Source organism: Nuphar pumila, chromosome 13, assembly GCF_984573655.1.
Source record: "Nuphar pumila chromosome 13, dmNupPumi1.hap1.1, whole genome shotgun sequence".
NCBI classification, from domain to species: Eukaryota; Viridiplantae; Streptophyta; class Magnoliopsida; order Nymphaeales; family Nymphaeaceae; genus Nuphar; species Nuphar pumila.
In genome coordinates this window covers 9358841-9382112 of record NC_143261.1, presented here as the reverse complement: position 1 = coordinate 9382112, position 23272 = coordinate 9358841, and the positions used below count along the sequence as shown (strand labels likewise).

At 34.9% G+C, this 23272-nt stretch overlaps 1 protein-coding gene across 1 annotated transcript; it reads left to right on the top strand.

Annotated features, from left to right (window-relative positions):
• Positions 1 to 13567: 13567 nt before the first annotated feature.
• Positions 13568 to 22983, top strand: LOC149817703 (dihydrolipoyllysine-residue acetyltransferase component 2 of pyruvate dehydrogenase complex, mitochondrial-like). The gene is made up of 19 exons (XM_089985657.1): positions 13568 to 13727; positions 13880 to 13946; positions 14069 to 14166; positions 14276 to 14394; positions 14882 to 14922; positions 15607 to 15662; positions 15757 to 15831; positions 15954 to 16046; positions 16943 to 17191; positions 17376 to 17448; positions 20811 to 20914; positions 21014 to 21099; positions 21188 to 21263; positions 21707 to 21774; positions 21855 to 21921; positions 21990 to 22085; positions 22161 to 22263; positions 22373 to 22468; positions 22596 to 22983. The coding sequence occupies exons 1-19, from the start codon at positions 13686 to 13688 to the stop codon at positions 22664 to 22666; spliced, it is 1680 nt and encodes a 559-aa protein (XP_089841783.1). The 5' UTR covers positions 13568 to 13685; the 3' UTR covers positions 22667 to 22983.
• Positions 22984 to 23272: the final 289 nt, after the last annotated feature.

The window sequence follows — 23272 nt, the reverse complement described above, 5'->3', positions numbered from 1 at the left end:
AAACCTTTAATATCTTACTAAATCGTAACGATAAACCTTAAACCCTTAATATATTACTAAACCCTAAACCCTAACCCTAAACCCTAAACCCTAAACCCTAAACCCTAAACCCTAAACCTAAACCCTCAATTTTTATGTTGATTCTGCATATCGACTTATAAGCTGTCAATAGGAATTTCCATATCGATTTGTATGATATTTGATCATCGATTTGTGTGAAACTATGACAATATTTTCGTAATAAAGGCAAATCGACTAAACATTACAATGATTTTTAAGATATTAATAGAAATTGTCATATCGATTTAAGATGTTGTTTTGATTCTTAATATCGATTTAAGATATTGTTTTGATTCTAAATATCGATTTTTAAGATATCAATACGAATTTCTAAATCAATTTAAGATATTGTTTTGGATCTTAATATCGATTTCTATGCTGATTCTTGATATCGATTTAAGATATTGTTTTGATTCTTAATATCGATTTCTATCATGATTCTGTATATCGATTTATAAGCTATCAACAGGAATTTTCATATCGATTTGTGGCCAACAAAGACGTTATTGCGTAAACTGCCTAAAATGTGAACTGCTTAAAGGTATATGTTATTTTATTATAAAATCTTTGGCGGGTCCCATAAACATTAAACTCCTCTGCTATAAAAGGAGATCCTCACAATATTACCCCATAAACATTCCACAAAAAAATCTAACGCTTTGTCTTCTTTCATCGAAGCACCTTTTGCCATCTCGATGAGTTTTTATGTTGTGCAGATTACCAATGAATTACATTTGTAAGAGAAGAAATACTTCATCGTTAGAGGAAAAATATTTTGACGAAATTGTCGAATAATATGCTTTGTATGAGCAATTAGAAGCGTACTACAAAATAATGACGATTGAGAATGATAAAGAAAGGGAGCAATTGCTGGTAAAGTATAGAGCAGAGCCTAATCTGTTAGATATTGAAGATGATAATCTAATGAAGAATGATGAGGAATAAGTACATATGAAAAAGAAGAATGATGATGAAGAGAAGCAAAAGAAAAGGAATGAGGAGGATAATGAAAAAAAACAAAGGAAATCGAGGCAAATAAAGGAGGAGGTGGACGATAGGGAAAAGCAAAGGAAGAATAAAGAGGAGGAAGAAAAACGAAGGCAAAAGGAGGAGGAGGAGGAGAGGGGAAGACAAAGGAAGAATAAAGAGAAGGAGGAAGAAAAGTGAAGGTAGAAGGAGGAGGAGAGGGAAAGCAAAGGAAGAATACGGAGGAGGAAGAAAAACGAAGGCAAAAGAAAGAGCAGAAGGAGAAGGAAAAAGCAAAGGAAGACTAAGGACAAGGAGGAAGAGAAGCGAAAGCAATTGAAGAAGAGGAAGGAGGAGGAAGAGAAACAAAGACAGTTGAAAAAGGAGGAGGAGGAAGAGAAGCAAAGACAATTGAAGAAGAAGGAAGAAGAAAGACAAAGGAAGCATATTCAGGATGAGGAAGAGAAGGAAAGACAAATGAAGGGGAAGGAGGACGAGGAAGAGAAGGAAAGAGAAAGAAAGAAGAAGGGCGACAAGGAAAAGAAGGAAAGACAAATGAAGGAGTAGGACAAGGAAGAGAAGGAAAGAGATAGGAAAAACAAAGGATGGATGCGAAAGAGCGAAGAAAGAAAGAAGTACAAAAGCAGAGGAAGGAAGGGGATGTAGAGGAGAAAGGTGTGACCAAGGTATGTTAATCGCTACTGGATGTTGCGATGTACTATTGTAGGTATTATTATGTATAAGGATTACTATGAATAGTGATTACTATTATAGTGATTACTATGTATAGCGATTACTATGTAGAGCGATTATTGAGATAACGATTATTATGTATAACAATTAATTATGATTTGATATTTTGTATTACAGGCAGGTCGAAAAAGAAGCAGAGCAGCAGGTGAAAAGCTGAAAGGGTGGTGTCAATGACCTGTAATTCTGTCGTGGTACAAAAAGCTGAGTGAATATCAAAAGAACCAATTACGAAAGATGCACTTCGGCAGCCTTCTAGACCAACATTATTTTGAAAATTGCTGGAACACCATGACACACCTGGTTAATAAGTGGAACCATAAGACAAACACATTCCAGTTTGGGTTTTTTGAGATGACCATGACCCTAGAAGATGTGACATGTATTACGGGTCTTAAGTGCCATGGAAGTGTTGTCCTAACACGAGATTCAAACTATAACCCAAGGGACAATTGCACAACCCTTCTAGGAATATCGACGGAGGAATGACATGAGTGTATTTCTAGTGGAAGCAATTCCTCATCGATAAAAATTTATTTTTTTCATAATAAATGGGAAGGCCGGTTCGTTGCATGTGCATCTCAAGCAGCTAATCAAGAGTTTCATGGATTCCTTCTTTATTTTTTTGGACTTACTTTATTTTTTTATTGTTCTGGTTCAAGAATAAGTTACTTGTGGCTGCAGTTCCTGAAAGATTTAGATAAAGTCGACAACTGAGCATGGGGTGCTGCTATGCTCGCACACTTGTATAGTCAACTTTACCGTGCGAGTAAGAGTACAAAACCATCGGGAGGTTTTGGCCATTTGTTCAGGTATTTGTTTATTACATATTTAGTACTTATAAACTAAGCTCATTGAAGGTTGTAGTCTTACTAATATATTGTTTTTGTAGGCCTAAATGTGGGAGCATATTGGTGCCTTGCGTCTTCAGTGTGGCCTTGTGGTTTGTTGTTTTCCCAAGATCTACCAGTGGGCTTCAATAAATGTCAAGGAGGAAAATGCTCAATTCATTTTAGATGGTCTGCAATTAAATGAGGTAAATAGTTTAAAATCGTTGTAATGTTTAGCATTCTTAAGTAATCATCGCTTTAGAATTTTATCTTCCTTAGTACAAATTGTTATCTCCTTAGTATCTAACTTTCATTAGTGTAAATCGTTGTAATGTTTAGCATTCTTAAGTAATCATTGCTTTAGGATTTTGTCTTCCTTAGTACAAATTGTGATCTCCTTAACATCTAACTTTCATTAGCGTAAATCGTTATAATGTTTATCATTCTTAAGTAATCACCGCTTTGGGATGTTATTTTCCTTAGTACAAATCGTTATCTCCTTAGCATCTAACTTTCATTAGCGTAAATCGTTATAATGTTTAGCATTCTTAAGTAATCATCGCTTTAGGATTTTGTCTTCCTTAGTACAAATCGTTATCTACTTAGCATTTAACTTTCATTAGCATGAATCGTTATAATGTTTAGCATTCTTAAGTAATCATCGTTTTAGGATTTTGTCTTCCTTAGTATAAATTGTTATCTCCTTAGCATCTAACTTTCATTAGCGTAAATCATTATAATGTTTAGCATTCTTAAGTAATCATCGCTTTAGGATTTTGTCTTTCTTAGTACAAAACGTTATCTCCTTAGCATCTAACTTTCATTAGCGTAAATTGTTATAATGTTTAGCATTCTTAAGTAATCATCGCTTTAGGATGTTGTCTTCCTTAGTACAAATCGTTATCACATTTAGCATTTTGCATGAATAATTATGTCTATATCTAAACTACAATCTCGATTGTACAGGTTGTCTGGAGATCGTATGGAGATAGGGAGGACGAGGATGAAGAAGTTGTTGTTGTGGCTGCGAGACTGACTGTCTGCGATATTTGACTCTTTAGCAAATGTGAAGCCGAGCTGCAACATGGTAGTCGAGTACTCCTATAAGCTGGCTTGGGACAGTCAGTACTAAAAATGCCTATGCTATTAAGAAGGAAGATAAATAGTGGTGGGTCCAGGAACGTGAATTGACAGGAACGCTTCAGGAAACAATTGGATAGCTGGAACAAAGGAGGTGTTCGTGTCATACCATATGATTATAAAGAACGACAATATGACCTCAACTATTTCAAACAATATTGGCAACCCATGCGTCTAAATCGACAGATTGAGGAGAAGAAACCTGAAAGTAAGGACACTCTTGTCTTCAATCATGTCGTCTTCTAGCATAAACGTAACGTCTATCATGTCTCTTTGGTACTTTCTGTGATTTCCTTTATTGAAGTACACGATAAGGAGCAAACACAACTCGTAAAGGAGAATATATCATCCGACAAAAGGTTAGAGATGCTAGAGAGGGAGAATAAGGAGTTACAAAAAGACGTGCAAAATTTAGAAAGACAAATTGGGTCACTGCTTGAGATGGTTACTAGTGGGTTTAATAAGATCAAGGGAACAAAGAGGCCACCGAATAAAGAGACTCCACCAAGGCAAAGAAAGAGACAATTTGTATGTTCATCTGAGTCATCAAGTGTCAGTGAATAAACATATGTGATTTGTGTATCTCGATAATTCTATGTTGTAATTCTATCATTCTTTGTTGTAATTATATAATTCTTTTCTTAATAAGTGTAACACAGAAGCGCCACTGAAAAATTGACAAGAATACATAAACTTATGTTTGTAATTATATAATTCTTTCATGATTTATACTTATGTTTGCTAAATCGTATAACAATCACTGGCTTAGGATTTATTATATATCACGATTCCTATGATAACGATTACTCTGTATAGTGATTACTATGTATAGCGATTATGAAGTTACCATGATTTATACTTACGTTTGCTAAATCGTATAGCGATTACTAGTTTTGAGTTTATTATTTATAGTGATTTTTGTAATAACGATTACTCAGTATAGCGATTATGAAGTTAGCATGATTTATACTTACGTTTGCTAAATCATATAGCGATTACTGGTTTAGGGTTTATTATTTATAGCATTTCCTATGATAGTGATTACTTAGTATAGCGATTATGAAGTTAGCATGATTTGTACTTACATTTGTTAAATCATATAGTGATTACCGGTTTAGGGTTTATTATTTATAACATTTTTTGTGATAGCGATTACTTAGTATAGTGATTACTCACTATAACGATTATGCAATTACCATGATTTGTACTTACGTTTGCTAAATCGTATAGCAATGACTGGTTTACAGTTTATTATTTATAGCATTTTCTATGATAGCGATTACTTAGTATAGTGATTAATAGGTATAGCGATTATGAAGTTACCACGAATTGTACTTACGTTTGCTAAATCGTATAGCAATTACTAGTTTTGAGTTTATTATGTATAGCGATTCCTGTAATAGCGATTACTAGGTATAACGATTATGAAGTTACCATGATTTATACGTAGATTTGCTCAACCGTTAAGCGATTACTGGTTTAGGGTTTATTATTTATAGAGTTTCCTTTAAGTGCAAGGAACGCCACATAAGATTAGTTTAGGGTTTAGGGTCTAGAGTTTAGGTAAATGTCATCTGATACACTACTGATGTTATGCGACATGTCATTCATTTACATGTACTAACGTTGTTTCGATGATACTAGCAAATGAAACAATGTCTTTTAATTAATAAAAATATAATTTATTTATTTATTATAATCTTTGGGCATGATTTTTGAAAATAGGCAGGACGTGAAATGAAACATCACTTAACTTCGGTAGTGTGTTCTGCAAGGAACACAAGATGTTTCCTTTAAGAGCAAGGAACATGCGACATTTTATTTTCCTGCTTCGTGAGCAACGAACAGAAAAACTGACATTTCAGTTCACCACCGTCATCGCAAAAACTGTATCAATGTCGAAGAAGGATGCTGCAATTCAGTCAACCGTTCACAAAAAAGGGTACCTTCGATTCCTTTAACCTACTTCATCTTCAGTTCACTTACTGAATATAATGCAACGATTCTTTTACTGAATATTCAGCTAATTTCAGTGCAACATCCACAAAACAAGGTGCCAAAAAACTTAGCAAAGTGCTCGAACAGAACATCGACTGAATGAGAGATGAATTTGCAGAAGGATACACTATCAATAATTTTGTACGTATGAAACCACTATCAGTTATACATTTACGTATGTCATGGTCATGTATATTAACAAGTACATATTTGTTGTAAACAAACTATACACGATTTTGTCATGTATATTCAAAGCAAGAAATTATCCATGCCGGTCCACATCGTCACCCCTTATTTTATCATATATCAGTTATCTTATATATATATATTTTATTTACTAATATACCTGCGTATTTTAAACTTACTATTATTATTGTTTTGTTCAATAGAGTATCGCCCGCCGAATGCCATACGCAGTTGGATTTCTAGATGGACTACAATACTGGGGTGACGATGACCAAATGGTAGACTTTTCGTCAAGTGAAAAGGTTTATGACCATATCGATTTGCAAGATATTAAATCTATTTAAGATAATGTTTTGATTCTCAATATTGATTTCTTTGCTGATTCTAAATATCGATTTAAGATATTTTGATTCTTAATATCGATTTAAGATATTGTTTTGATTCTAAATATCAATTTTTAAGATATTAATACGAATTTCCAAATCGATTTGAGATATTGTTCTGAATCTTAATATCAATTTCTATGCTGATTATTGATATCGATTTAAGATATTGTTTTGATTCTTAATATTGATTTTTATGTTGATTCTTAATATTCATTTTAAGCTATCAATAGGAATTTACATATCGATTTAAGATATTATTATAATTCTTAAAATCAATTTATATATTGATTCTTAATATCGATTTAAGATATTGTTTTGATTCTTAATATCGATTTCTATGTTGATTCTTAATATCTATTTTAAGATATCAATAAGAATTTATATATCAATTTAAGATATTATTTTGATTCTTAATATCGATTTATATGTTGATTCCTAATATCGATTTAAGATATTGTTTTGATTCTTAATATCGGTTTATATGCTGATTCTTAACATTGATTTTCAGATATTGATTCTTACATTATGACAATCGAAAAAGCATTGGGTCTTATACGTGTTGGATGTACGAAAACAAAAAATATGGTTATACAACTTCTTGGACTATAATATTGTTGTAGACTGTGACATTGTACATTTGGTAATTTTTTATCTATAAGATTATTGTATCTTCTACCGTGGCCTGAAATTTACATGCTTTTGCATAAACCACAGGTTGGATTTTTCAAAGACATGTTGGGTGTCAACATTGGCTCATGAAGGCTTCACGTTGCAGAGGATGCTCCTTTACAAAATAATGGCGTCGATTATGGTGTCTTTGTAATAAAGTATATTGAAGCAATATACTATGGATGCGTACCAAAATGGACGAGTCTCAAGGATAACGTGAAGAGGGTTACGTCCTACTGCTGAGAGAGAGAGAGATAGCAATTTTTTATTCAACATTCAATTTCCCGAACATGACAAATTTTTTTTGTACAGACATTTGTAACAAATTTTGTAGACTGTGTATACAAATTTTGTAAGACTGTATACAAAATTTACATTGATCCATAAACCAAAATTATGCATCTGGCATACGTGTGTTGAATACGCAAATCGCCACCTCAAGCGCACAAATCACAATAATGTCAATTCTGCATGCACACGTTTCAAAATCATAATACAAATATCTTGCAAATCGATACATCTTACAAATTGATATAATATTGCATAATATATTACAAATCAATTTTTAATATTGATTTATATTTTGATTCTAAATAACGATTTGTAAGCTATTAATTGGAATTTCCCTCTCGATTTTTATGATATTTTATCATTGATTTGTTGATATTGCTTTATAACACGATGTCTACTATAAATTTATAGGATATTATATCAGTTTTTGTGAGATATTGTTTTGTTTGTTAATATCGTTTTTTAATATATTTTGCTGAATTTGTATATCGATTTGTAAGATATTATGTATTTTTTAGTGTCGATTTGTGAGATATTATTCTGTTTGTTAATATTGATTTGTAATATATTATGCTGAATTGCTGTATATCGATTTGCAAGATGTTATGTGTTTTCTAGTGTCGATTTGTGAGATATTATTTTGTTTGTTAATATCGATTTATAATATATTGTGCTGAATTGCCGTATATCGATTTGAAGATATTATGTATTTTCTAGTGTAGATTTGTGAGATATTGTTTTGATTATTAATATTGATTTGTAATATATTATGCTGAATTGTCGTATATCGATTTGAAAAATATTATGCTGAATTGCCGTAAATCGATTTGTAAGTTATCAAGCCAAAGAGAAGTGAAAATTCTTACCAGCTTTCTTAGAAATGGGAACTTCATGGTCATTAATTAATGAAATAGGAAAAGGTTCATCAGCGGGTTCAATCTTTGACTTCTTAATGTCAGTCTAATTATTGTTTTTGTCAGCACACTTTCTCTTTTCTCGAGCAAATGAATGAGGCGAAACCGCCTATGCAACTCACCTTTTTGAGAATGAAGCTTCCGGATATGGCAAGCACAAAAGAGATGCTGATGATGAACGTGGAAGCTCTTGCAATCTCATAGACTGCCTTCTTGGAGACTCCTCAACAAGGGTCTCCTCAACAACGAGGCTTCATGGTACGACAATCTTGGAGAAGACTGAAGTGGGGAAGATGGAGGCTCTTTCAATTTCAATTGCAACCGCCTTCTTGGTGGGATTGGCTCCTCAAGCATCAGTTTCTTCGATGATGTTGGTGTGTCGCGATAAGACAACAACAGAACAAAGGGTGGAGAAGATGAGGGTTCATCGATTCTTACCCGTGACCGCGTCAATGGTACTTCGTATTTAAAATCACTACAAACTATAGAAACCCCACAGAAAAAGTTGACGATACACTACAAACTAAAAACCATGCAGATGAACAAATGCATTAAGCAAACCATGTTCTAATTCACTATACCTCACATGCATTGTCATTGTCGTCCTCCTTTTCACCTCCTTCCTGATCAATGGTTAGACACGATCAAAGCCCAAACAAAATCAAAACAATATCTTACAAACCGACACTAGAAAACACATAATATCTTATGTTGTTTTGTTTGTTAATATCGATTTGTAATATATTATGATGAATTGCTATATATCGATTTATAAGATATTATGCTGAATTGCCGTATATCGTTTTGTAAGATATTATGTGTTTTCTAGTGTCGATTTGTGAAGTATTGTAACTTCATAAATAATAAAAACACATGATTACACGAAACTCATCGAGACGAAAAATCATATATTATTATGTGTTTTCTCAGAATAAACAGGTATGTGAGATATTGTTTTGTTTATTAATATCAATTTGTAATATATTATGTTGAATTGCCGTATATCGATTTGTAACATATTATGTGTTTTCTAGTGATAATTTTTGAGATATTGTTTTGGTTGTTAATATCAATTTGTAATATATTATGTTGAATTGTCGTATATCGATTTATAAGATATTATGTGTTTTCTAGTGTCAATTTTTGAGATATTGTTTTGTTTGTTAATATCGATTTGCAATATATTATGCTGAATTGTTGTATATCGATTTGTAAGATATTATGTGTTTTCTAGTGTCAATTTGTGAGATATTTGTTTGTTTGTTAATATCGATTTGTAATATATTATGCTGAATTGTCGTATATCAATTTGTAAGATATTATGTATTTTCTAGTATCGATTTATGAGATATTGTAACTTCATAAATCATAAAAACACATGGTTACACGAAACTCACCGAGACGGCAAATCATATATTATGTATTTTCTCAGAACAAGCAGGTTTGTGAGATATTATTTTGTTCATTAATATCGATTTGTAATATATTATGTTGAATTGTTGTATATCGATATACAAAAATTCAACATAATATATTACGAATTAAGATTAACAACCAAAACAATATGTCATAAATCGATACTAGAAAACACATAATATCTTACAAATCGATATATGATAATTCAACATAATATATTACAAATCGATATTAACAAACAAAATAATATCTCATAAATCGATGCTAGAAAACACATAATATCTTCAAAATTGATATACAATAACTCAACATAATATATTACAAATCGATATTAACAAACAAAACAATATCACCAAATCGACACTATAAAACACATAATATCTTATAAATCGATATACGACAATTCAACATAATATATTACAAATCGATATTAACAAACAAAACAATATCTCACAAATCAACACTAAAAAATACAATATCTTAAAAATTGATATACAACAATTCAGCATAATATATTACAAATCGATATTAACAAACAAAACAATATCTCATAAATCGACACTAGAAAATACATAATATCTTACAAATCGATATACAACAATTCAACATAATATATTACAAATCGATATTAACAAACAAAACAATATCACAAAATCGACACTATAAAACACATAAGATCTTACAAATCGATATACGACAATTCAGCATAATATATTATAAATCGATATTAACAAACAAAACAATATCTCACAAATCGACACTAAAAAATACAATATCTTACAAATCGATATACAACAATTCAGCATAATATATTATAAATTGATATTAACAAACAAAACAATATCTCACAAATCGACACTAGAAAATACATAATATCTTACAAATCGATATACGATAATTCAACATAATATATTACAAATCGATATTAACAAACAAAATAATATCTCAAAAATTGATATACGTGAAACTACAACCGCGATTTGCGTTACATTGCATATACTGAGTGAATGGACGATACCAGATGGGGTAGAGGCCCTTGCTCGCATCTTTAACCAAGCATTCTTGTCAATAGGTCCCAGCATTTTATAAATATCTTTAAGTTTTCAATAGTCGAAACGATAAAATCTACTTGCAATAACAAAACAACGCCTTAATAACATTCATAACGACATACGTTCTTCAACAATAGCATGATGACATGGAAAGATACTCACCATGCTTTAATGGCACTTGTTGGAATGTTTGTGCATCATTGCTTTTTTCCATACTGCCTAACGAAAACGAAGAAGAGACAAATCCTTCTATGACGCCCACCAATGATCAAACCAGTCATCCGATTTATAGTTATCTCGACGAGGTAGGAATGAACCCGAGAATATTTTCTATCTAACACAAGGCAGTAATGAGAAGGCGGCCATGTATTGTAACACGAGCTAAAAACAAAGGAGGAACATGCAAATCTATTTACAGGAGCGGGAGGACATTTTCGTCTAACACATATCTATCTTGCGGGAGAACATTTTCGTCAAAAACATATCTACCTTTTTTATATGTTATTTTATTATAAAGTCATCATGGGCAACATTGGCATATTAATTATCGTGGGTCCCAAGATATTCTTCTGTACACACCGAAACACGCAAATTTGTGTTTTAGGGAGAACACACAACACCCTCTCGTTGGGCTGACCCATGTATATATAGTAAACTGTAAAAAATCAGCCACAAAGTTGGACAATTTTGTGCAAAAAGTATTTTTAGCACAGTCCAGAACTGCCGGTAAAGATGCGGGCCATGCAGCCGCACGTCCGAGCTCATCCGAGACGCCCAGGGCATCCGATAAGTCATCGGATGTATATATATATAATGAAGTTCTTCACCTAAGTGGCTAATCTGTGGATTGAGTTACCGACGCCCAAGTCACACATGGTGAGAATCGAACCTGGGATGAAAGCCTCGGCACCTTCTCCCGAGGCTCACTACCACTTGGGCAACCTGGGCGGGTGTAAAATATGATCCTTACCTGCATATTGATGTCAAAATTATAGTAAAAAAAATTTTACAATCACATTTCATATACAATTGGGTGCTAATCCGGAGGCTTATCACACCATATCCGGTGAGCAAAAGAATTAGCCGTACGAGCTAATTGACTAACATAATCATCATGAAATTTGTAAGCAAAATAAACTAGTCACCGATTAAAAGCAAAATCAAATAGACTGTTCTTCGTAATTAACAAAATGTGGGGTCGAACAATCTATAGATAAACCATGAGCAGCGACCTACCAGAGACATTCAAGGCCCCAAAAAATGCAAGTGTTCCGTAGGAGTAATTAAACGAGCCTTGCATTTTTCCTACCAATGCGGGCTCTGATTGTCAGCTAGTGCACGCCACCTTGTGTTGGGACGTTACAAGTACAAATGTCAATGGTATCGTTATATAACTGTTTGGGACAAGGTTGTTAAATGCGATGAGGCGAAGCCAGGCGTTGAGCCTGCGCTTCGCCTCTGAGGCGTACCCCTCAGGTACTGAGGCGTACCCCTCAGGTACTGAGGCGTACGCCTCTCACAACTGGACTGGAAGTGAAGCGGTGGGAGGGGAGGCAGTAGGAGAAGGACCACGCGCCCAGCTGGTACGAAAGCGAGGGGCCCCCGCGTCCGGTGGTCGGAGAAGACTGAGCATCCAACGGCGAAGTTCGCCACCGGGGAATTTGTAACCGAGGAACTGTGATGAGGGGCAATTTGCACATCACAACAACGCCTCAGTACCTTGAGCGTGCGCCTCGCCTCTGAGGCGTACGCTTCAGGTACTGAGGCGTAAGCCTCTCACAACACTGGTTTGGGGCTTGCCTAAACCCAGCTTGCCTTAAAAAAAAAAGGTTTTCATTTTCCCACCTGTATATATACACACACCGGTGGGGCCGGGCCATTGCCCACTTGTCATTTTCCTGATTTAAACTTTTATCACAAGTATATGGCGATATTTTTTAGAAATTACCAGTACATGCATGCTTTTCAAAATCTTGTGCTTTTTAATGCGATGTTTATGTTTTTATTAGTAATATCACAGGACAAAAACCAACATTTGTATTTTCACATATTTTTACTTTAAATTCTTTTTGCACATATTTTTTAATCTTTGCACATATATGTATATATCCCGTATTTTTCTGACAGAAATGAGAAAACATGAAAATTTTCATTTTCTCACAAGAATGAGTTTTCTCTCGAGCTGTTCACTGTACCTAAAGCCTACATTTACATGTCTTAGGAAATAGTCACCAGCCTAAACACCAACAAGTGGCCCAAGCATGCCTTATAACATGATGTAAACCACACAAACCCCTTGACTTACCTCGATTATCTGGATATGAAGTTAAAAAAAACAAATGATTTATCCCATTTTTTTCGGGATAAGTGGGTGCATACAAACACCCCTACTTATTTGACGTTCCTTTTGTCTTTTAGATTAGCAAACGGTCTTATCACTTCAAGTAGGGGACGTGCCAATGATTTTTGATCAGCAAAAAAAGGAAAGGTCTTATGAGACTTTCTTTCTGTCTTTTGGATTGGCAAAAGGTCTTATCACTTATAGGACTATCATATCAACAGTGACCTAATAATCACCAAAGAAAGAACTTAATAATGACAAATATGGCAAGATTTATGAAAATCTCGTGATAGTATCGCAAGAAATTAGCTGAAAGCTAAAGCGATAATTTCTCGTGACATTTTCAAAATATCACATTTTTAGTTAAAACATAAAGATCGCGATTTAAACATGATAATTACATTTGTGGTTTTTATTTTTAACTATTTTTATATATAATTTCTTATAATTTTTTTTTTATTACTGAGATTTTGCCGAAAAAATGCGATATTTAAAAAAAACAAATTCTCGCGAGTTTTTGACTGTCGATATTTTTCCGTTTTAAACTTTTGTCACTATTCACCTACCTAATTATAGTGTTCCAAGGGGGAGCAACGAAGCAGGAAGAAAGAAAGAGGGAGAGACGCTGAAAGGGAAGAGAAGGGAGAAAAGGCTCAGATCCTCATCGAACCATCCTCACCATCGTCATGGCTTCTGCCTCTCGTCTCCTCACTCACCGTTCCAGAAAGGTTCTTCTTTATCACCTCTTGCCTTTTTTCTTTTTTTGGCTTCTCTTTCTTTCTTTTGTTTCCTGTTTCTTTGTTGAGTTTCCTTTGTTCAATCTTTTCATATTGCATTTTCGTCATGGAATCGATCGATTGGGGTTGTTGGGTGTTTTCAGTTGTGTTGTTACGCTCAAACCCTTCCGATCCGTTCGTACGCCAAAGACGTTACCTTTAGGGAAGCCGGTGAGTCGATTGCTTCTCGTGTTCCCACTGGAATTTTAGGAAATGCTTTTTTTGAATGGAATTGGTTTCATGGTCAAGCTGATTCATTAGTGGACGAATTGGGTTTGGTTGGTTTTTCGCAGATCCTTTGATAAACCACCAACATGAGATCGCTTGCGAGAAGAGAGCGAACGAGTTCGGATCGATGGATGGTTCCGCTCCAATGCGTCGAAGCTTTAAGGTGATAGAGAAGAAGAAATTTAGTTCCCTCTCTCTCTCTCTCTGTTTATCTTTGTGAATATTCAGTGTCTAATTGAAGAATTTTTACGATCTCACGTGCTGGAACTCAGATTTCACGCATTGGGGATAAAAGAAGCAGTCCCACCTTCGAAAGTATGGGCAGTTTTTTCACACCACCGGTTGACATTCACCACAGCGGGGCCTCTCGAACTAGAAATGGGGTTTCGTGGTTAGTTTCTCTACTATGAAAAAGGTTTCTATGGGTGTTTGAGAGCAACCATTTATCCGGATAAGCGGGATACGTTTGGAAACTCTACTGTGGAGTAAAACTGCGTTTCCCAACTTATCCTGCTTTTCTGGATAAGCGGGGTGCCTCCAAAATATCACCTAAAGTTTTGTTTGGATGCACCGATTTGGGTGTTGGATTTTCTAGTCACTAATTTACGTACTTGAAGTATCCGTCACTGACGGTTTCTTTTCAATGCCTGGGGTTTTGAATTCTGACCTATTTGTATTGGGGTTTAAGATCCTGGAATTTGGGAACTCAGAAAATTTTGGAAATTTCTTGGAATTCTGCATATTGAATTTCGCATGAGATTCCTTTCAAAAACATATTTCCAGGCAATCCAAGCGCAATTCTATCTCTTTCTTCTGATAATTCTAATATTTTAGCAAAGCCATGCTGTTTCTGACACTTGTTCTTATTGTTTTATCAGTTTATCATCACTTGCAACCAGGGGATATTCATCTGCTTCTGGTAGGTTGAGCTTTACTCTGTCTTCTTGCTATATTGCATTTTTTATTCTATTTTATCGTCATAATAGACTGAAATTTCCTGATCTTCTTCATATATTCACTTTATTTGCTTGTTTACGTGGGGTGCCTTCTGCACAACCTGAAACTTTATGGTGAATTATATTTTTCATACTCGATGCAGGAGCATAGTGCTAAACCTGCTAATGGTGCTTATCACTTGGCTTACCCTGTTCGCACATACAAACATTTGCGTACTCAAATGCAAGTATTAAGGGATTGTTGATAATTTCAGACACACCAACTTACCCTCAAGTCTAGGATAACTTAGTTTTTTGTGCTATAGTCCATAGTGATGCAAACTTATCCCAGTTTTCTGAATAAGTTGTGGAGCATGATGCAGTTTCCAACTTATACCAGTTTCCTAGATAAGTGGGTGCGTCCAAACAATGCCTGGATGATTAACCTTTTGTGTCTAATTATCTTCACATTCTTTTTTGTTTCTATCCTCTTGAAAATTCTCTGCTGGCTGCTCCATATATTCTTTTGTCTTTTGTGCATGATATCATGGCTTTTCTCAAGTATCTTTGATTATCCTTGTTTGCAAAATTATTTCACAATCTTGTAACTGCATTTTATTTGAACATCATGTTGAAATATGGTGAATCATGTCTATACCTTGTTTTAGGATTGCCTCCACACCAACAGATTGGAATGCCATCTCTTTCTCCAACAATGACAGAGGTGAACGCTTTTGTTATCAAGGGATCCTCAAGACTCTGCTTTCTTGTTCCTTCAGTCAGCATTCTGATTTCCTGAGTTCAACTCGTTTGTACAGGGAAACATTGGAAAGTGGCTGAAGAAAGAAGGAGATAAGATTTCTCCTGGTGAAGTGCTGTGTGAAGTTGAAACTGTAGGGACTTTTGCTTTCTTTCTTTCCTTTTCCATAATCTGTCTAAGAAAATGTTTACACTTTGCATACTACTCCATGTTTATAGCTTAAAGTTACTGAATGTTAAACATATATTTAGACAGGACAAAGCAACGGTGGAGATGGAGTGCATGGAGGAAGGCTACTTGGCGAAAATAATACATGGAGATGGGGCAAAAGATGTCAAAGTTGGTGAGGTTAGCCTAAAATTTTCTTTACAAATTGTAGCCAAGTCTTTTTTTCCTGTAACAAATTTTAAAGTACCATTTTAGCATTACTAACATATTTATTAAATTGAAATAAAACTATGAATGACCTTTTAACAACATTTCCTAGATTCAACAGGACAAGTACAGATTACTTCGTAATTTTACTGGAATACTCATGGTGGTGCAAAGAAAATTAAAGCACCCATCATCTTATTTCAAGATCCAAACTGGTTCCCACCCACACTCCCTTCTTCCTCCCCACCGCACCCCACCCAAGAAGAAAAGGGGAAAAAGGTCTGCTGTTAATGACCATTGAAAAACCACTGAAAATGATGATTCCTGTATAAAAGAAAGAAGTTTGTGTGGTTTTTATGATGATCACATAGGTTTAACTCTGAGATCAATATATTTTTTTTGCTTATCTAGTTTTGCTAGGGAATTAAAATGAACTAGTCAATTAGAATTTTCAAGTCTTAAGTGTTTGGGCAATGAAGCATTCTTTATTCATCATTTAGATTATAAACATCTTTGTGAGGTTTGAATGAATGAGATGGATATGGTCAAATAAATGGATAGATAACTTAACCCTGGATTCAAGCTGGAAGCTGCCCCTGACTTATCACTAAGGTAACTACATGTTCCCATAAAAGTGGTTCTGCAGTGAAAATTCTAGATTGCTAAAGAAGCAGTTTAAATGCTAAATCATTGAAGTTTGAAACTGAAAGAAATGAAAAAAGTGTGATATGCCACAGCAACATATTCTGCTCTTGTTACACCATTCTATTGTTGACTGTGAAGGTAATAATCGTGATCATAGACCGTTGATGATTGTGTTGGGACATGCTTTCAAACTTTGTTCCAGAATAATTAGTTGGTATTGCCAGATCATTGCTATCACTGTTGAAGAAGAAGATGATGTTGCAAAGTTTAAAGATTATCAAGTTTCTTCATCAGCTGCTAGTTCTGATGCTGGTTCTGTGAGGGAGTCCACTGATTCTTCCCCTCCCAAAAAGGAAGATGTCACCCCTGCAAGTGTCCCGGAGACAAAGTGCGAAACAGAGACTGAGACTAATCGAGCAGATGATCGTATTTTCATCAGCCCACTTGCGAAAAAATTGGCACAGGATCACAATGTAAGCTATCTTTATGTGCTGGTTTAAGATATTCATCAATTCAGTATTCATTACTTATTTAATTTTGTAGTGGTGCAATTTGTCTGGAAGCACTTAATGCCACTTCAGTGTATTCTTGTTCGATTTTTGTGCATAAGGTTTATGTTTGCTGCAAGGTACCGATTATTTTCCCCCTTTGATATAGGTTCCTCTTTCAAAAATTAAAGGCTCAGGTCCTGAAGGTCGTATTGTGAAAGCCGACATAGATGATTACTTGGGTATGTTCTCCAATAATCAAGAATTCAGCATTTGTACTATTTGTCTCATTAGGGTATGTTTGATGGCTTGTCCAGGATTGGACGAAATGAACAAAAAAGACGGCCCAAGTCCAACGTTTGTTTGGACCGTACTCGGATGTGTGTTCCAAATGTCAGTTGTTTGATGATGATGTGCAGACAACTTGGACAGTCATGGATAATGGGTTGGATTACTTCGTTTTGGATCATATGACCCAATCCGTCTACCATTTTACATGTTTTAACAAATTCTAACTTATCATGCATTAATTTTAAGTAACAATCATCAACTAACAAGTCTAGAACTTGAATGCCCTTTGTGTATTTTCCCTTTGCTGCTCATACTTACAAGTCACAACTGACAACAAATTAAAAATTTCACAAGCACACACCACACGATTCACACTTCACAATTGCAAGCTTGCAGTCCCTCCAGTTACAACCAGTCAAGCACTCAGTCACTCACTGAAAAAATAAATAAATTGTAAACAAGGCAATAAAGCAATTAATTTTAAGAAGCAAAGAAAGAATTGAGCAACACAAATTTACAAACACATATTCAAACATTCTTTAGATATTTGTAAAGCCCCATCACACCATCACCATTCACGCAAAATCAGAACCCCAAACAAACCTCCAAAAAAACAACCAAAAATCTATCTAGAATTAGGGTTCTTTTTTTTATTTTTGAAGCATATAAAAAATTCATAACACCCCATTTAGCTTTTGCACTAGATAACCCCAAAAAATATCCATCAAAAGTCAAAACCTATGTGTTCATTTTCATTTTTTAAAGGATCAACCCTCCTGCTCCTCACAGTTGGAGTGACTGAGAAAGAGGTACTGAGGGAGAAAGAGAGACTTTGCTGAGCAACCCTCCTCCTCCACCTTTTTGGTCTTCCGCTAGAGAGAGAGGTACCTGTAGCATGCATCTCCTGGCCACCCACCTCTTCTACTCATTGGAATGTCGTTGCCGGTCGGAGGGGTCGATCTCCATCATTGGTTTGCCATAGGTTGATCTTCGAGTAGAGGAAGGGGAGATCGAGGAAGCTCAAGGGGGACCTTCGCCTTCATGCTTGAAAACAACAACTTGAATTATTTCAATCATATTATCCCATATTTCATAAACTTTGTGAAGCACATGCTTATCCTTGTCAACTTCTCTCAGCATCTTCCAAATAGGTTGCATAAACTTAAGAAAATTCATGACTCTATCCCAAAATTCATCATCATCAATAATGAATTTCTTAATTTATTAGGCCTTTAGAATATCATCCACAAGATAGAATGTCTAATTATCATCAGTTACCATGTTAACCAAAGCAGTCTTGACTTAATTTTTTTCACCATCACAATGATGAACACAAAATGCGTTTTAACAACCTTTAACAATTTTAGATCAAAATGCCTATTAAATATAACATTAACATAATAGTGGTTGACAACAAAATCTCTAATGTTTTTAACATCTTTTTTAATTCCTTAATCTTTGAACATAGAGCATATGCAAACACATTTTTTTTCTCTTTTAGGTTGCAGATGCTTTTGAGGCCCAGCTTCAAGCTATGTGCTACATAAGGAGTTCAAAAAATGTGAGGATACTCACTCTTCAAACTCAATACTGCACTTTTACAAACTGGAACATTGTTTATGATGATTTGCACTACTTTTTGATCACCCACTTCTTTTATTATTTTTATAAACAACCTTTTTAAATACTCAATATTTTTATATTGCCCAGATGCATCAACTGCTTCCAAGAATACTGGGTCATTAAGCAAAGAAGTAATGAAATTAATCATTAGACGCCTTTGAATATTCATCCGCCCATAAAAAATAATGGAAACTCTATTTTGTTCTCATGAAAATGTCTTAATCTATAGCAATTTCTCAACATTTGCCCTCTCTTCTGCTTTCCATTTAATAAGGATTTCCAGCTGTATTAAATGAAAATAAACTAGAATAAATACCTCCCTACTTTTCTATCTATATCCTCCATTCCATATGTATTGAATGATGCTTGTATTGTTCATCTTCCTCTACCTTCTACATTCACCTTTTTTTTTATCTTCTTGATGATTTGAAAATGATACATTGATTGCACAAAAATCACTCATTGTCTTTCTTTTCTCATATTCATCTTGTATTTTTTTGGATTGTTTCCGCATTGTCTCATCAACTCTTTTGTATCCTGAAATGTCATATTTTAATATCTTCAACAAATGAGTCTTAATTCTTGTGTAAGACCCAACATAATCTCTCTCACAAAGCTTGCATCAAAATCTTTTATTTGCACCACCTCCTCCAGCTTTTTCAAGCTGATTCGCATGTGCCCATAGTGTCCCATCATCACATGATGCAACGAGAACTAACACTACCACTACCAGTAACACTGGCACGCATATATATATATATAGATAGATAGATTATTTGCATTTAAAAGTTAACATGACCCCGCCGAGTCACCAAGTCATGAGTCAAGCATCCCCGAGCTGATTCCTAATCACTTGGTTTTAAAACATTGATTGTTGTGGGAAAACTATAAGTGGCTCGAGTAAAGCAAAAGGACTAGAAGGCATTTCAACTGGTGGCTGCTTTTAATATTGTAAAGGCAAATTTTTGCAGGGAAGACAGTCTTCATTTGGAGTGGACACTGTTTTTTTCAAATGCTGAAATTTGTAGATGTTGTGATTAACTTGTGCTTTGGTGTAATCTCAAGGGGTCTGTCTATGCAAATATGCATAGTTAAGCCACATGCATAATATAATGTGGCAGTTGCATAAATACTGTCTAAAGAAAATACTATTTATTGACATTCTTGTACAACTTTTGAAAAAGAGAAAAAGAGTTTTCTTTAATGAACATGTTGCTATGGCTTTTAGGTAAGGTCACATACGTCTGACATTTTTTAATTATCACAATAGCACGAGTCTTTTGAGAACAGTGCTGTTGATGTTATTGGGATATTTAACAATATTAACAAATTCAATATATTGTGCAAGTGATATTGTCATAAAAATTTCCAATTTCAACAAATTATTTTCCATAATTATCATTTTTCTATCTTTAGTTTTTTCCTGCTTTTTTCAATGTTGTTTCTAATACAAACATTAGTCTTGTCTACTTTTTCTTATTTTATTAACTTATTCTACTTTTCAATATTTAAGAGACCTTGAGATTTTTCTTACCATCTTCTGGTAATTCTTAAGATTCCAGCTGATTATTAAGTGTTGAAATTGTTGATTCTTTTCATTTTCAGTACTTTTTTGTGGATTATGCTCTCTTCATTGATGCACTGTTGATGCTATCTTATGGGTGTCTGCATGTGAATTTTCTTGTTTCAGCTCATGGTTCAAAGGGGCTGCCTGTCTCCCCTGCCCCATCCAAGGCCACAACAGCCACACAGATGTTAGAATACTCTGATCTTCCTCATTCACAGATAAGAAAGGTAACCATGTCTTGAAAATTTCTAATGTATTATCTCATGGGTCCCCCACTCGTGTTTATCTCACATTCTTGGATCAATTGATGGTGTGTCAATTTGCAGATTACAGCTTCTCGCTTACTGTTCTCCAAACAAACCATTCCTCATTACTATTTAACAGTTGATGTGTGTGTTGACAAACTCATGGAGTGAGTGCTGACATTTTTGCCTAGTATCTGTTTTGCCTCTTGAATTAAATCATTCTTTTTCCTGTGCTAATTTGTAACTTTCTGGCAGTTTGCGCTCCCAGCTCAATTCATTACAAGAATCTTCTGGTGAAAAAAGAATCTCTGTCAATGACTTTGTGATAAAGGTTTGCGTCATTCCTTCATGTCTTTTGCTTGATGCAACAAGATCACTGTCATATTCAGTTGGAGAAAAATCAGTTGTAGCCTTCCATAATGCTGCTGGTCATCCAGTATAGTTGCACTAAAATATTTTCAAAGGAACAACTTAGAGACTGAATGAAAAATATTCATGTGATTGAGATGTTAATTTTTTATGAACATTTACTGTGAAATGGACCATTTTTGAAGGTGGAGAAAATGAATTATATGCTTAGTAGTCAAAAGCACTAGTTGGCACCTAGGTGTTTGCTTCCCTAGGCTTCTCCTAGAGACAAAAAAATATTACCCATTCTTAATGTAGTTCCTGGAACCCACCCTAAAAGGCCCCATCTAAGTGTCCAATCCATTCTCAGTTGCTGTTTGGCAACATGCTGCTGTTTGATTTACTTTGAACCATTCATTATCACAGGCTTCTGCCCTGGCCAATTGTAAGGTTCCCCAATGCAACAGTTCCTGGACGGATGAATATATCCGACAGTAAGTGTTATTTTCTGTTAAATTTTTTCCCCTCATTCATTTGTAGAGGTATTATAATGTTTTACTGGATTATGTTACAGATATCACAACGTGAATATAAATGTTGCTGTTCAGACGGAAAATGGGCTATTTGTCCCTGTTGTTAGAGTAAGACATTTCACTCAGATCCTTTTCCTACCTTTGCATGATAAATACTGACTTTTCTCCATTCACAGGATGCAGATAAGAAGGGGTTATCTATTATTGCAGCAGATGTAAAACATTTGGCTGATAAAGCAAAAAGCAACAGCCTGAAGCCCGAGGATTATGAGGTGGGTGTGGTCCTACTCCTAGTCTTATGTGAAATTGCATCTGCTGGACCTTTACCCTTGAATTCATTGATGCAGGGAGGCACATTTACAGTGTCAAACTTAGGTGGTCCATTTGGTATAAAACAGTTCTGTGCCATTATTAATCCTCCCCAAGCTGCCATTCTGGCTGTTGGCTCTGGTAAGATTCACAACTAATCAAACATTGAGATATGATGTCCACCTTCTCTTTGTTTTATCTCCAACGCAGCATAAAATGCGACTGCTTCTGACCATGGGTTTTTGAACAGCTGAAAAGAGGGTCGTACCTGGTGCTGTGCCTGATGACTACAAAGTTAGTTCGTTCATGTCGGTCACTTTAAGTTGCGACCACCGTGTCGTCGATGGTAAACACTAGATTGGAGGGCATTTTACTTGAGCTGATTATTTTTTTAACTTGTGCCTGCTGAAAGATCAATCTACATGAGGTGCTTGCTTCAAGATGTCCTGACATTGTTTTTTTATGATGTCAAGGTGCAATTGGTGCTGAATGGCTTAAAGCGTTCAAAGGGTACATTGAGGATCCGATTTCCATGTTGCTTTAAACCGAATGTGACATTTCTTCTTGAGAAATTTTGTGCCAATTGAGTCTGCAAATAAGCAACTGCCGTAACATTTCTTCTGTAAGAAATTTTGTGGGCATTGAGTTTTCAAATAAGCACGTATAGGTACTGTTATTCATGCCCGTTCCTTTTTGAGCTCTGGGATCAAGAGGGCCAGATTTTTCTTGTGCTGTTGTAATGTTGTATTTTTCTTTTTAAGACTAGAATTTCATCATGATGTTGCAGCCAAGGTTGCTGCCCTGCATTGATCAGAAAAGTAGTTACAGAGTGAGGATCATGTCAACAAGATCCTGTATAAATGCTCAGTTGCTATTATCACGACTTTGTTGATGACAGGGCACTTGAAGATTATTCTCTTTTTTTACTGTATTTTTTTTAGACAGAGAAAGCTGGGGTTAGGCAGACCCCTTCCTGATTTATTCAAGGAAAAGGAAACATGACAAAATTACAAATGAGGAGTCCATTGAGGACTCATATGCTGCCAATGCCTTTCCACATTGGAGGTTGCCATAACGGCCAGCTTTCTGGCAATGCAATTGTGATCACGGGCACCATGACTCTCAAACTGAAACAGACAACTACCAGTTA